The sequence below is a fragment of the Lagopus muta genome, chromosome 5 (assembly GCF_023343835.1).
Source record: "Lagopus muta isolate bLagMut1 chromosome 5, bLagMut1 primary, whole genome shotgun sequence".
In the NCBI taxonomy this organism is placed as follows: domain Eukaryota; kingdom Metazoa; phylum Chordata; class Aves; order Galliformes; family Phasianidae; genus Lagopus; species Lagopus muta.
This window is the reverse complement of record NC_064437.1, coordinates 52,901,783-52,917,202: the sequence shown is the minus strand read 5'-3', so window position 1 is coordinate 52,917,202 and position 15,420 is coordinate 52,901,783. Positions and strand designations below refer to the sequence as shown.

General features: G+C 43.3%; 1 protein-coding gene across 7 annotated transcripts in view; it reads left to right on the top strand.

The window, feature by feature from the left end:
* The window catches only part of LCOR (ligand dependent nuclear receptor corepressor), a 71,278-nt gene that overhangs the window by 44,788 nt on the left and 11,070 nt on the right, over positions 1 to 15,420 (top strand). Inside the window, exon 7 of one of the 7 annotated variants that reach the window (XM_048944468.1) lies at positions 903 to 10,271. The exons of the other annotated variants lie outside the window; for them this stretch is intronic. Coding sequence (XP_048800425.1) covers positions 903 to 1,872 — 970 coding nt within the window. The 3' untranslated portion in view covers positions 1,873 to 10,271. Of the gene's footprint in view, positions 1 to 902; positions 10,272 to 15,420 lie in introns of those variants that run through there. 7 annotated transcript variants of the gene reach the window in all.

Here is a 15,420-nt window from a genome sequence, read left to right as displayed (position 1 = left end):
GTGGATTGTGAAATTAATTTCTGGCTGATGGGACTTAGTTACTACGAAGAGGTTGAGCAAGCAGTGGTAGTGCTTCTTGTCATTGAAAACACTTGTGACAGAAGGAAAATGGTAAAAGTACATGCTTTTTTTTTTTTTTTCCTGCTATTAACCTTTGCTCTGGACTAAAGCATATAGTCTGAATTTGGGATAGTTTTTGTGGTTTTTTTTTAGCCACATTAAGCTATGTGTCAAATGAGATTCAGGCCCATGCATATATGCAATTAGTTGTTAAAAGGGCAACTTGGTAAGTCTAGTGTTCTACCTTGTGATCTGCAGTATCCCGGCTTTCATGTTTGGTGCTAAGCATTTCTTTATTCTGAGCAGCATTTCTTCAACGTGATGTAAGCAAACATCACCCAAGGTTTCCTCCTACTCGTAGATACTGCAGGTGGCAGTCATATTTGCATGTTGAATATGTTGCATTTCTGGCTTACTCTTTTATTACTGTACTTGTTTAGTGGTAACGTCACACCAGTAACACAGTTCTGTATAGATCTATGGCGATTGACTCCTACTTTGTAATTAAGGTGCTATTTTCAGACGCTTGCGCGAAGTCTTTTCTACTCCGAGAATTTGTGAACCCAACCAGAGACCAGCCAACAGGTTTCATTTTTCTTTGCCCAAAAAGCTTCTCTTTTTTTGTGAACAAGTTTTAAAACTGACTGATGCTGAGACTTAATAAAAAAATAAAATAAAATTAACAAATTAAAATAAAAAAAAAAACAAAATTTAGAGAAAAATAAATAACGCAAAAAGTGATGTTACCCAAGCAAGGCCTTCTAATAAAGGAGTGGCCCCCTCACCCATCCCTCCCTACCTGTGCAAGTCCTGCTCACATCAGTTTCCTTCCATCCAATTAGGCGACCTGGGAGACCCAGCCAGCACCATCCAGAGGGACTACAGAGTGGTGATGGGGTACCTCCAAGAAGCTTGCAGGATGGAACCAGGGAAGGTTATGGCCACTCTACATCTCTTAAAGTACCGCTGGCTCGATCACTCCAGATTAGTGAAGAACTGCTGAGCAGAAACCAGTTTTCTACAGCTGCCAGCCATGGGCCATCTGGACTACAGAATCATGGACAGCACTTAATATTATCCAGGGAGGCTTCTTGGGCAAAACCACACTACGAATTCAATTTCAGCCGCATGAAATTCAGGGGAAATGGTGCACTCAGCAACATCAGTGACCTTCCTTTTCTTACAGAAAACTCTGCCTTTCAAAAAATGGCACTTCAAACTAAACAGGATGGGAAAAAGGACGTGAGCCATTCGTCTCCTGTGGATTTAAAGATACCACAAGTTCGAGGCATGGACCTTTCTTGGGAGTCCCGCTCTGGTGACCAGTTCAGCTATAGCTCTTTGGTAATGGGTTCACAAACGGAGAGCGCGCTTAGCAAAAAGTTAAGGGCTATCCTTCCAAAACAAAACAGGAGAAGTTTGCTGGATGCTGGACCAGATTCCTGGGGCTCAGATGCTGAGCAGTCTACCTCTGGACAGCCATATCCCACCTCAGATCAAGAGGGAGATCCTGGCTCCAAGCAACCTAGGAAGAAAAGAGGGAGATACAGACAGTACAACAGCGAGATCCTGGAGGAAGCAATCTCCGTGGTGATGAGCGGGAAAATGAGTGTTTCCAAAGCTCAGAGTATTTATGGGATCCCCCACAGTACACTGGAGTACAAAGTTAAAGAGAGGCTGGGCACTTTGAAAAACCCTCCAAAGAAAAAAATGAAATTAATGAGGTCGGAGGGGCAGGATGTTTCAGTAAAGATTGAATTAGATCCCCAGGGAGAAGCAGCACAAAGTGCAAATGAATTGAAAGATGAGTAGGGATGTTGTAGAGTGCCAATTACTTTGCAAACTGGGTGAGCACTACTGCATAGTTCAACCACCATTGAGCACACCTCATTCTCCCATTTACTGCAATGCTCTTTTCCTTGCAGTTCAGCATAGACTTGTGTGGACACAAGTGAAAGGCGTGCTCTGAATGTCACACTTGTAAATTTTTTTCTAGCCTGATACGGAGCAGATTCCCTCCTTCACCTGCCCACTTTCCCTTTTTGACTTTCTTTTCTTTATTTTTTCCATTTGCCTTTTGCATGTTTCTCTGTAATAGAGAGTTGAGTTACCTCATAAAGATCGCAGGTCTGTGGAAGTGGACATCTTGCCTGTACAGCCCACCTCAACTCCCGCTGTTGGATGTTTTTCACATCGGTCTTTATAGAAACGAGTCCACTTTGTTAAACTGGTAGCCTCTTAAAACCAGGGTTTTTGAATGAGAATCAGACTGTCGTTCTTCAAAAAATGTTTCAGAAATTCTTTTTCCCCTTCCTTTTCTTCGATCCAGTTGACTTAAAGATTTAAGCTAAATCAAATTATGTAGGAAAGGCACCTCTCTTGAACTCGGAGATTTGCTTTTTTGGTGGCTAATCAATTGGGTCTAATTAGGCTCTCTGCTATTTTCTTTCTAAATTCAGCATGCTAACCATTTGCTGTCTGCTTAGTGCTCACCCGGAGGGGAGGGGAGGGAAAACTTACAAACACTACCTTCAGAATATGTCAGTGAATTATTTGTAACACTACCTTCGCTGTAATTTTGTTAGATATTTTTGAAGGGTGATATTTGACTCACCTGCTTGAGGATGTAGCCTTATCTCACGGAAGACAAGCTTCTCATGGTCAGGAGCAGTCAGGGTACACTAAATGATGTATTAGGGTATGCCTCATTATAACAGAATTAAGGTTCTCTGTGACCTTCATGCTTTTTACAGACTTGATTCTGAGTTTACTAAACTACGTGGTTCCAACAACTAGTTTAAATGACTCTAATCTGGGGATGGGGGAGGGGGGGATATATGTAACAAACTACTGTGATCTTGTGCAAAAAGAAAGAAGAAAAAAAAAAAAGCCCACTAAACAGTGATCTCAAACGTTACAACCTCAGTAGTCTGCCCAAATATCCACATTAGTGAAGGAGCTTGTTAATGTTCAGGGAAGAAGTAAAACACTGGTAGCCTGACCTGGTTCAGGTTCTGTATCATATCTAGCTGTAATACTGTCAGGGTCGAACACTCAATGAATGGGTGTTTCCTTTTTAAATATTACAGTTGCCAGTAGCAGGAAATAATCTAAGTCCTGCTTTTTTTGTGTTGTTTTTATTTAGCCTATTTTGATAGTGGTTCAGCACATGCTGGAATAAGCATTTGGACACCGTAGAAGCACTCCTTAAACCACAGATCCTGTTTTTGTTTGTTTGTTTTCCAATCTTAACGATACCTTTATCGTTACGAGGAGATCCAGGATGAGTTTTGTACAGAACTTTTCTCTTTGATACTTTCTGCGGGAGTGGTCAGTAACCAGGTGGAGCTTACTGGACTTTCCACAACGTGACCAAATCAGAATCGCTGGTTCTTCAGGTAGAAACAATTTGGTCTTAATCTGTGCAAAAGGTAGATAGAATTACCGCTTGTTTTCCCCACTTGCACAACCAAAAGAAGCATCGGAGTTTTTGTGTGAGAGCATTAAGTGACGTCAGTGATAGAAAATGGTTTCTAAAAGTTCATGGGAGGATGGCCTTAGGTAGTGCTAGGGGTGCTGGATGACCTCGGGAACAGTTGTTTCTGTTAGCCTCTCCCCCTCCCCAGCAACTTCGGATTTTCAAAGGTTAGGCACACCATTGCTGTCGTTCTGAATATGCACTGCTCGTTCTTGAAGCGGGCTGGGCGTTTGGCCCCAGCTATCCTTTGTTTTTGTTTACTTACTACGTTGTAGGACTCAAAACCTTGGTTCCCCGTAGCTCTCTAGTTGTAGCGTGGCGTTTCAGCTTTGAGCTGAGCTTGAGCTCAGTGGCAGTACGAGAGCTCTGCAGCACGTTCCGGTGTAGCTGAGGATCGCAGTACGGTGCGGTTACACTCGTGGTTTCATCTGCTCTAGGAGGTTTGCTGCAAGCTTAAAAGAAAAAGAAGTAACGCAGTTTTACTGTTCAGAGAGGTTTAACCTTTTGCAGTTGTCTTTATTTAAGCAACATGAGTTGAGTTTTATAAAAACTTGTCACTGTAGTGTACGTGGAGTGCTCATCTTACTAACCTAAATATTTTGTATGTGTATGTTGAAGTGGGTGACAATCGTGCAGCAGAAGAATGGTGTGCCTACCCTTTAATGCTGCAGTTTTAAAAGAGAATTTGTCTTGTCATTTCAGACTGTAGGCTAAGAGTTGTAAATAGATAGTGAGAAGTCGAGTACTCTTTATTTGCTTTGGTTAGAAAGTGGATATTAAAAAACAGAAAAACAAACCAAACGCGTAACTTTCTCAGTTTAAATGTCCTGAGACCTGAAGATTGTAGTACTCACGTCTGCAAAGCTTTTAAACACAACACTTGATCTGTGATAACTTGATATTCAGGTAACCTTTCTTTTTCGAGAAGCTTTTTGAACAACCGTATTTCCTCCAAAGGTCTCTGCTGAAAAAGGAAAAAAAAAAAAGAAAGAAGTGTAGATTATTTTTTAAGCACTAATTGCATTACGTCGGTAACTGCAATATAAAATAGCCATTATTGTTTTGTGAAGCATGGTTGAGATTAGTTAGTGGTCCCTTTTTAAAATTTCATGAGCCTCTCAAAAAAATAAAAACAAATTTAAAAAAAAGCTGCTGAATATTCAAAAGATATATATTTTACCTTATGGTAGGTTTTGTAAATTTAGTCTGTAATATTCAGGTGCACCTTTTAACGTTAACGTTTTGTTTCAAAGTCCCACCCGATGTATTTTCTCCGAGGTGATTCATCACGTGAGACTGGGATCACTCCGAGTGCTGCAGTGATCACGAATATTTCCTTTCCTTTTTCACTACGGATTTTTTACGGGCGCTTTCAGTGTAGCTAACTAGTGGTAAATGGGATCATTTTAAATATATGATTGGGATTAATGTTTGTCCATGAGCATGCTTGATTTTCTGCTGACCAGCAGTTTGCATGGCCAAAATCCCCGGTTGACCATATTTTGGTGTGGGAAGGTGTGGTTCACTGCTGTCTTTGTAGCAAAAGCCTCGTTTCTCATGTTATTTCTGCTAAGTGGATGCTTATGTTACTTGGATCGCTTGGGCAGGAGCTAAGGTTCAGAATCTTCCTCCTGCCGCCCTTTGGGATCGCGTTGGTGTAACGTAGACAAGCCGCAGCCCTGCAGGAGCGGAGGCGTCGTTAGGAGGAGGCCTTTCGGGTGCTTTGTGTCACTGGTTTTCTCTTACTCCCGAGATCGTCCAGCCGGGGTAGTGATTGGACTTAACAGTATTGTCGTGTACTGCGTTGCTGTAGCTGAAGAAGCCTGACAGCGGGAAACTGTGAATAATATTTGTGGCAGTCTCTGAAAACTAGTTTTTCAGTCCAAGTATCATGAAGGAGAATCCCTCTCCCCTACCCCCGTCCTAGAAAAGTAATTTTATATTTTGTGTGTATAAAGTTTTAAGACTCAAGTTTCATATTGTACTGAAGTTTAGGTGTCGCTTGGTAAATCTTTGCTGCAGCATATAATTGAAGATGAGTAAGGCTTAGTGTGGTAGGGGTCCTGGTGTGGAGTTAATTATCGTACAGTTCTGGTGAGAAAGCCCAACATGTATGAAATGTCTTTTTTTTTTTTTTTTTTAATTTTATTTGGACTTGTAAGATGTAAAAGTGCTTTTTTAGAACTCTGACCTATTACAAACTATTACCTCACTTTCAGCCAGCTGGATCCTCATTCCACAGTGTTGTAGGCATTATGGTGGCTGTAATGCTTGAGTACAGCCATAGAGTTGAACGTTTCCAGTTGGGTATTGTAGGGACGTGTATCTGGACTTGCTTTTTTATTTCCATCAGAAGGCTTTTTGTTTTTCCCCAGTCATTTGCTAATGTTTTTTTAAAGGCTCAAGATGGTTTCCTTGAGAATTTCTCATTTCTTCCTGCAAAGTGGAGATAAATAAGGAGAGGTAGCTACACGAGCGGTGCATGTACGCCTTTGCTTTCTCCTCTTTGCAGATCTCCTAATCTGACACTTGTATGACCAACCTTATTGCTTGACCCGAGATTGAGCTCTGAATTCTCACTGAAATGAACGCTGTTAACGAATGCAGGTGTACAGATGAGGTGGTGCCTCTAGAAGGGAACACATTCAAGCAGTTCTTGTACCATCCTTTTTGTGGAGCTTTCTGGTGCTCAAGGATATTCCCGAACATGAGAGGCAGCTGCAGCTGTGTTTAGACCGGTTGGGAACAGTCAAGGAACGCTCTGTGCTTTGTCTTGTGGCAGGCCAATATTGGAGTCTGAGTATTTCTTTCTGAGGACCCAAGGGTACATTGCCTTCCCCCAGAAATTCACAGGAACCGGCAACGTGATTCAGAGGCTGTAGGGCTGAGTAAGCTTTGTATAGGTTGGAACAACTTTTTAGTTCTGATTGAATTGCTTTTTATATCATCTGCAATGAGTGTTATACAGGCAAAACTGGAATTATCGTGTTTCTTTTCAGTTTACTTTGGATTAATGCTCTTAAGATGTCCTTGAGTCTTAGCAGGAGAACACGGTGCCCAAGCAGTGAAGGGAACACTGCGCTGTTCCCTCGTTTCTCAAAAACAGCGCGGCAACATCTTGTAATGTAAAGAGCTTTTCTTCAGCAAAGACAAACTTTTAACTCTTCAGTGTAAGAATGCATGCACCTCTTGCAGTCCCAACTCTTACGAAGGCGAATTTATTGATCTGTACTGGAAACTCTATCACAATATTTTAAATATCTTCAGTTCTCTGCCAAACGTTAGAGGTAGGATGGGAAGGCTGTTTCTCTCATTCTCAGGAGGATCAGAAACTTCTAGGTTTTTCCCACAAACGTTTCAGAAACAAAATGTGGCCTCAGTCTATGTCAATATCGCTCGGCACCAGTAGGTAATGTTGGCTAATATTGCTTTTAAAATCTATACCTAAAAGAACATGTTTTAAGAGCAATTTTGGTACTATCAAGGTTTCCGCTTGATCTTAAGTTATGTGGAAAACTCAGTGATTAGAACCTTCAGAAACTTGAAAACCTGCACTGCTAGTTCTGTTAGATGTAGCAAACGTAATAATCACCACCGTTACTCATTTCTAATTATTCGGTATATAAACATGATGTGCCGTGATGATCACTAAGCAGAGAGAGATTGTAGACTCAGAATGATCCGTAGATGCACTCCACATATACGAGATAAAACCTGCAAGTAGCTACAGTGTTGCAGCATCCATCTCTCTCCTGGTCTTGGTTTGACCGGGCCAAGTCTCTATAGCGATAGGACAGCAGCAGTTTCACATCCTGTCAGATTTTGCCCTGCATTCAGGTATTGTCGTGGAAATCTTAGTATTAGGGAGCTGTACCCAATCCTGACAAGGGTCTCTTACCCAGCTGCAAAGTTTCCCTGGGCTAGGTGCTGGAAGGCTGGTTTTTCTTCAGCCTGCCCCGGGATATTTCATTCACCTTCAGAAACAAGCATTCCCTCACCCCCGCCCCTGTGTTGGTCTCTACTTCATTGGTGAGTGTAACCTGGAAGTGCTCAAAAAGCTGATTGTACCTGATGGATCAGGGATTAGGGGACAGACTTCGTTCTGACTGGAGCGGGGAAGGTTCATGTCCAGGTAATTTCTGTAGTCATTTCCTAACACGGCCTCAGTGCGTGTTCCTACTCAGAGGAACGAAGATCTACTGCAGTGACTAACACAGTTATCAACTACTTGGTGCTACGTTTCTCAAATATTTTTGCAGATGATATTTTTTACTCCTGCGTGAAATTACGTAAACGTTGCTGTCACTGTAAGAAGCGCTTGTCTGACCTGTTCAAAAGAACCAGAAAAGGGATAAGTGACTGCAGCACTTTTTCTGTTACAATGCCAGAGTCTTAATTACATCTGGTCTTCAGGTTATGAGAAATCTTAAACGTACAATCTAGGATCGTTAACAGCTTTTCAGGTCAGATCACAAAGTTCTCTTGGGATACAAGTCTGTCTTTTAAGGAACAGGAGGAGATGTTCAGAAGTTCAGGCAGGGGATGCATGCGTGCCTGATGTTCGTAACCGATCATTTCAATGGGCCGTTCCAGGGCTTGATATTTGGAATCTGGGGTGATGGGTAGGGAAAGGGAAGTTTTCCAAACCGAGGAATCATTTTGGACCATTGTTTAATGTTCAGTTTGAAAAGTATATCACAAGAAAAATGGGTAGGGATTCTTTCTCCCTTATGCCTTCAGGGAATGAGTAGTATTTAGAATCTCTGGCTGAAATTCAAGCCTTTTTACCGTGTAAATTTTTAATATAAACTCATTGACATGCTTTTTACATCTGAGGACTGAAAATGAATCTTAATGTTTAAGTTGTGGAATGGTATATTTCTTAAATGAAGGGGGAACGTTAAAAAAAAATAGATTAGAATACCAGCATTAGTGAGCTTAAGGAATTTTAGTATGTAATAGCAAAGTAGAGCAAAGTATTTGATTAAAAAAAATAATCTTGAATTGCTAGTCTGTAACTAGGTGCATTCTAATTTAGCAGGTGAATATTCTTTACTTATTGATATATGATGGGCTTTTTGCAAATAGAAACCTTTATCTGAGTCCCACGTGTTGCTTGTACTGATGGGATCTATGCTTACAGCAGCTTACTGCTGCTTTAAAATGTATAAAATATGTTTTGAGTGTTTGCTCATAACTCTTTCTAACCTCCACTTGTTAAATTGTCAGACATTGGTATTTTATCAGTCCGCAATGTAAGTGAAACTAATGTTCTTAGGAATCCAACTTGTACACACACTGTTTAAAAACCCTCAGGGACAGTTTACACACTATCCTCACTCAATTCAGGTACTTGTACTCTCTTCTTAAACCTAGCAGTGACTTGTATTTTGTTTTGCTTTTCTTTTGACGTGCTGATAGCACATCCTTGATGAATGTCAACTTAAAACTCAGTTCAGGTATCCAGGTATAACTCAGCCAAACGGATTTTAAAGCTGCATATTTACTCTCCAGCACACAGTGCCTCAGACACTTATAGTGGCATTCTGTATATTCAGTTATTACTACTGAGCAGATCGCGTGGGGGTTCCTGGTATGTATTGTAAGAAATTCCTATGTATATTATATAATATGTATTATATTATATACATATATAGTATATATGTTATCTTAAACTTATATATTTTAAAATGCCACTACTAGCCAGCGCAGCTAAAAAAGAAATACATTCCCGGCCGCCTCCGTGCCCTGCGGGGCGGCTCCTTAACGTGGCTCTTGCTTCTCTCTCACCATAACTACTTCTAACCTCAAGCACGGGTCCTTGGCTGTCTGACCTCTACACTCTAGTTATGCAATGTCCTTAGAGAATTCTGTGCACTGGCCACTGTGATGGAAACCAATGGGCCGGGAGTGCTTTGAGTTTATGAGTAATTGTTCTGCCAAAGTTTGGTGTTCGTGTGACGAGCGCGTAAAGCAGTCGGGCGATGGGCAGGGGCGATCCCCAGCAGCGCGGGGAGCCGCGGCCTCGGCAGCCGTGTGCTGCTCTGCTCTGGCTCTCGGCCGCTCGGCGCCGCCTCTGCTTTGTTGTTCGACGCTTTACGCCCCAAAAGTCTTCTCTTTCTATTTATGTAACCCATAGTCTCTGCAGAGTATGGAAAATGGCATTTCTCTCTGACCTCTAGAAGTTCAAGTGTCATGGGAAAAAAGAAAAAAACAGGAACCCCCCCCTTTACTCTTATGGACCTCATTTCAATATACTGTTTACAGTTTGACGGAATTGTATAATTTAATATTTCTCTTGTACTGTAGTTTATATTTATTTACAGATTTTTTTTGTACTGTGTGATTTGAATTTTTTTGTTCCTTGCTATGATCAATGTTTTATGTAGTAGAGCACTTATGATCACAAATTAAGGTTTTTGGTTTGATTGCACTACGTTAATTTTTTTAATGCAGTTCTGATTTTTTGACTGGACTAAATAAGCTGTGTCTTAATGTATGTGATAAGTACTTTTAAATTTTTATTTCACGTGGTCCATTTATTTTTTTGCATTGTATGTCAAAGCGCTAATTCTCTTGTTGTGCATGTGTAAGATTTAATGGCTCCATTGTATTATTTGACCATGTCATTTTGGAAACACATTCCCAGCTGTAACGTTGTGTATGGTAGTTTTCACTGGATGCTAGACTTTTCAAAACCACTATTCTTCTAATAAATTTTGTTGTGAAAAACTTTCAGGGGTTCCAATTCTGTTGTTCCTAGCGTGCTTTCTGAGCGCCCGCACTGCCAACCCGAGGTGGTGAAATGCAAGTGATGCAACTAAAGAGAGCCAGGGGAGGAAGGGAAAATGGCAGGTAAAGCCCAGGCTGGGAGTCCACGCTCCTGTTGTTTCGTGCTCCTAATTAGGATTGGTGATGGCGCTGCTCCGGCAGCCGGGCAGGGAGCGCTGATGTAAGCTGGCGTGCAGCTCCTCTGCTCTCATCTGCTCTTCCCGACTGGTCACTTTAATTTCGTTCACAGTAAATAATTTATTTGGTGAAGAATGAACGGTCTCTCACGAGAGAGAGGAAAAAAGAAAGTAGCCTTGTCTGCTGAGCACTTAGCAGTGAGTCAAGGTGGGAACCACAGCAGTCATTCCTGCCTGGGAGTCCTCGCCCGCTGCGCTTCCCTTCAGCTCACTCGTGGTCTCCCGAGCGCAGGGGGTTCTGCAGGTTTGTTAGCGTGCCCTTGGAGCACCGCCTCCCTAACAGGGCAGCTCGGTGCTGCTGTCCTGCCTGGTCTGAGGGGCCATGGAGCAGCGATGCCGCTCCGCACTGCTGCCTGCCGTGCACGGCTTGCTTTCCCCAGCCACGCTTTGCGTCAGGTTGAACTAGTTCTAACGCCATGCATTATTGATACCTAAATGCTGAATGCTAAAAAGTAGGTTACAGTAAGTGTTGTGTAATGGAAGCCACGTGGGTTCAGGCACTGCTGCTGACCTTCGTGTTCAGTCCGAGGGCGGTGTGGAGAGTAGCACACAGGAACCTCCTGGCTTTGGGAAGGCTTGTAGAGCACTGCAGCCTGTGCAGCCCAGCTTTCTCCTGAGAGCTTGCTTTCTCATCTTGTGCTGTTGCAGTGTAGGCTTCAGCAAAGGGTTTGCATTTACTAACGTGATTTCAGTGCTTTATTTTTTACATTTTAAGACTCGTAGCTGTTACATTACGAACAATTGTATTTCTTGTATGCAAATCCTGGTATTAAAAAAAAAAACAACACACACACACACAAAAAACCCCAGCAAAATGGGAAGGTAGCTTTGTACCGTCCTTGGCTTCGCTTTGCTTGGCAAGTAGCACCTAAATGAATACTTGGTTTGCTCAGAGCTTTACACTGCTTCAGGAATAGTGAGTCTTTGTGTAAATAGCTTGCAAGCCCCGTGCTGTAAACTAATGTTTATCATATATTTTTCTGTGTGTCTGAATACATCTGTCAGATCTATGAAAATAGCCTCTGAAAGTGACAAACCGTGTTCCCATCTGCCATTCTTTCGGATCTATTGCATGTTGCAAGCTTTTCCCAGAACATTTTAAATCGACACTTCATCCTGCGATGACTGGAAAAAACAAAGTTTTGTTATTTGTGTTTTCCTGGAAGCCTTGCTGATGGTCTGGCACTTTCAAGTTGAAGTTCTTCAGCTGAAAGGAACGAAGTGTCAAATTCTTCTCTTGGAGCGTTCTGTAATACAGCTCCATGTAACTAAGAGAACGCCGTGCCCCGAGCCAGAAAGAAGCATCCACACTGTGCTGTAGAAGTGGAAAAGAACTACATTAGAACTGTTAGGCAGCTGAAAGAGTCTGCCAAGTTCCCTTATAGCTAGATGTGAGTTTCTTGGACCTGCTCAGGGATGGGACAGCACGATGAACTCCTGGTGCTCTCAGTGCTGGGATAAGTGAGAACTGAAGGTATGGTGACAGCACAAAAGTGATGTCAAAGGCAGAGTTTGCGGTGGTGGAAGCAAATCTGGGAATGCACAAGTTGACACAATGAAGATAACAAAGAGATTAAAATAAAAGGCCATCTTCCTAATGTAGTAATTCTCAAGAGACTGGAATAGACGTTACGGTGCTGGAAGGATCCCAAATAATGCTGTGTGTGGGAGTGCTGATGTTTCCTCTGCTCTGGTTCCTTCAATGCAGCCTCTGTGCTTTATAATCCATCACGTCCTCAGTTGTCCAGTGGGGAACTCAGAAGAAGTAGGACTGATTTCACAACCAAATCAGTTCTTGAGTTCCTTCTCACCCACCTCCCAAACGCAGAGCCACATCTGAGAGCTCGCTGCTGATACCAGGAGGAGCACACGGCCATTGCACCTCACTTTCCTAAGTTGCCTTTGAAGGATCAGAAACCACAGGTGACATTCAAAAAAAAAAAAGAAAGCAACAAAACTGTTCTGAAGTCTCTCTCTTCCTCATCTGCAGGTGCCCTGCATGCTGTTCTGTTAGACTGGCCATGCTTTGTTCTTTGCTGACGTGCACCAAGGTCCCAACATCACGTGTCCTAAATCCCTCCTGCCCAGCTCACTGGTGCTCAGGCTCACTGGAGCCTTGGTATGACATTCTTGACTTTGAAAGGGGCTTTTGTGATTCCCCTTCTTAATACCAAACCTTTGGCCGCACTTTTCTCCTAGCTGAGCTAGAAGTTGCTCAGAGTGTGTGGGGGGAAAAGCCAACGGAGGAGCTCCCAGTGCGGCACTGCTCTGTGCTGTGCCCCTGCAGGGCTGGGACAACTGCGGCTCTCACAGAATTCAGTCCTGTTCCTGACTTGCTTAGTGTAACATTCAGTCTTTCTACTCATGCAGACATCTCGTAGCTAACAGTGTGTGGAAGCCAGGCACAGCTTGGTGTCTCCATGCCCTTTGAGTGAAGGTGGTGTGATTTTCCTGGGTTTTCTGATGTGCTGTGCTCAAGGTGGTGTTTATGAGAAATTCCCATAAAAGCAGCTGGCCGCATCTGAGATGTTAGTACTGGCTTAAAACAAGTTATTTGACTGTAAAGGGGACTCTATAAAGGAGATGCCTTAGGACTATGGTTTTGTGTAAGAACCTTCCATAGTAAGTGTACTCTGTATGTAAATGCAAGCTTTCCTCTGGTTTCTCAGCATCAGGCATGAGCTTGAGTGCTGGAGGCTGTGCCAGCTCACTCTGTACCCAGGTGTTCTCTCTTGTTGGATGTGTGACAGCCCCGTGACCTCACTGCTGGCTTTATGGAGCCGTGACCTTGTGCTGGTGCATCAAACTCAGTAGACTGTTGCTCTTGTTTCAGGCCCTGTGCTGGCTTTTCCCTGCTATGCACACACCCACAGGCATGTTAGGCAGCCATACCTGCTGGCTGCTCCTTCATTTCAGCCTGTTCCCATTGACATCCTCTGTCAGTGCCTTTACATCTGGTTGAGCATAGACTGTGCACAGCAAAGAACAACAAAAATGACATCGCCCTAAGTGTAAAGGAAATGTGCTTTGTAGTGCCTTTAACAAGCTTACTGCTAGGTGCAGAAGAGGGGCAAGCAGTGGGGGCACTGCCAGGTTCTGCCTTCCCCTGGCTCTTACTGTGCGTGGAGATGGTGCACTGCTTTGGGTTTCTCCAAGGGATCTGCTCCTTTGTAAGGATCCGTTGTTGATAGGTAGATTTTTCGTTTTATTTTCTCTCTATCTGGCAAACAGGCATTTGATGGTTTCCATCCCGGGCAGAGAGAAACAAACAATACCTGTCATTATGCTGCGGGGAGGAAAACTGCAGAGATAAAGTATGTTTTAACTGCAGCATCCAATTACAAAGGGTAAGCTGCCCAAATCAAGAATGTTGTAAGCATGATGAATAACCCTAAAACAGCCAGTCACATCTGTAACAGTGACAGCATTACTGAGCAGGGTGTGCTGCCATGCCTCTGTTTGCTACGTGGCTGGACAATATGGGAGACAGGGGGGAGATGGGACCTGTTTTGGTGGATGCTGGCTATGGCTGGACCAGATCTGCATTCGTTTGATCTTCCTCTACCGTTGGGGTGCATGGAGGCATAAATGATGGAGAAAACTGTGGGATGGGATACCAAAGTGACTTCTTGAGAGGAGAATAGGGGAAGGAAGCGTAATAGTGTGTAAAGGCAAGGAGTAGCATAAAGGAAATAAGGTAAGGGATGCACAGAGCTTAAGGGAAGGACAGAAGACTGCAGCTGGGGGGGCACATCAGTGCGGAGGAAACCTCTCCCCATTGGAACGCATGGAGACATTCCTTGCCAGGTGTTTTGGTTTCTTAATCGTTATCTGACTGTGAAATTAATCTCCATCACTTAATGGTAGCTGAGCGGCAGCTGAATTAACCCACTTTCCAAAGAGCCCATCAGCTCTGTGCAGCCCGTCCCCTGGGCTCCCAGGGCTGAGATCTGTGTTTTCTGCCTTAGCCCATTTCCCAAGCAGCGAGCCTCAGCAGTGTGCCAGGTGTGGGGCTGGCTGCTCAGGACACAGTTTGCAGATCATACAGACCCGAAGCAAAGTGCTGGTTCTGGAGTCGCCAGGCATTTTTGCGTGATGCAGTGTAGTATCACCATGGGGAGACCCACTATTAGGAGCTATGGTACTGTTTTTATTAACAGCACGGCCTTGATTATCCCAGGCCCAATTACCTGATTCTCCAGGCTACCCGAAATGGGGCTGTGTCCCCCAACATCTGTTAATTGCACCCAGGATACCCTCTGCTCTATGGATGCATCCCAAGCTCTGGCTGTGCTGAGTGTTTTGAGCTATAGTGATGGCTCTACCCAGCTGCTGCATTCCTTTTATCTCACCCTCTGGGGCAGAAAACATTATATGTATATATAACATGTATATATATATTCTGCAAGTGCCACCATAGAGAGAAACACTCTTTTTTTTTTTCTCCCCCAGAAGTCCCCAGTAATTAGAAAAATTAACAAGGACAATTCTGGGAAGTCTTTGAAACCTGGTGTGTAGAATAGTGTTTCCAACGTGATGAATTTCCCTTGGTTTTAAAGCAATAGCTCAATGGTAAGGTTTTTAATTAGCCATTAAATATTGCATTGGGAGTACCACCAGAGGTGCTGAGCTGCTGCGGAATGCGGTCAGATCATTTTTGTGGGAGAGGAAGCAATGCAGGAACGCAGGAATGCACCGTGATCAACCCACCTACCTGAGGCTGTGCGTTTTGTTTAACGTAAAACCAGTTTCGGTGTGTTTGGTTTTTATTTGGCAGCAGGTGGGGAGAAGGTTGTTGTAAGCGTGTAAATGCTTTAAAACCATAGAGACACTACTCTGAAGGGTTAAACGGCTGACTGTAATGGATGGACATTGTCAGTCAGTCGGTATTTGGTACCACCTGCATGCAGCTGA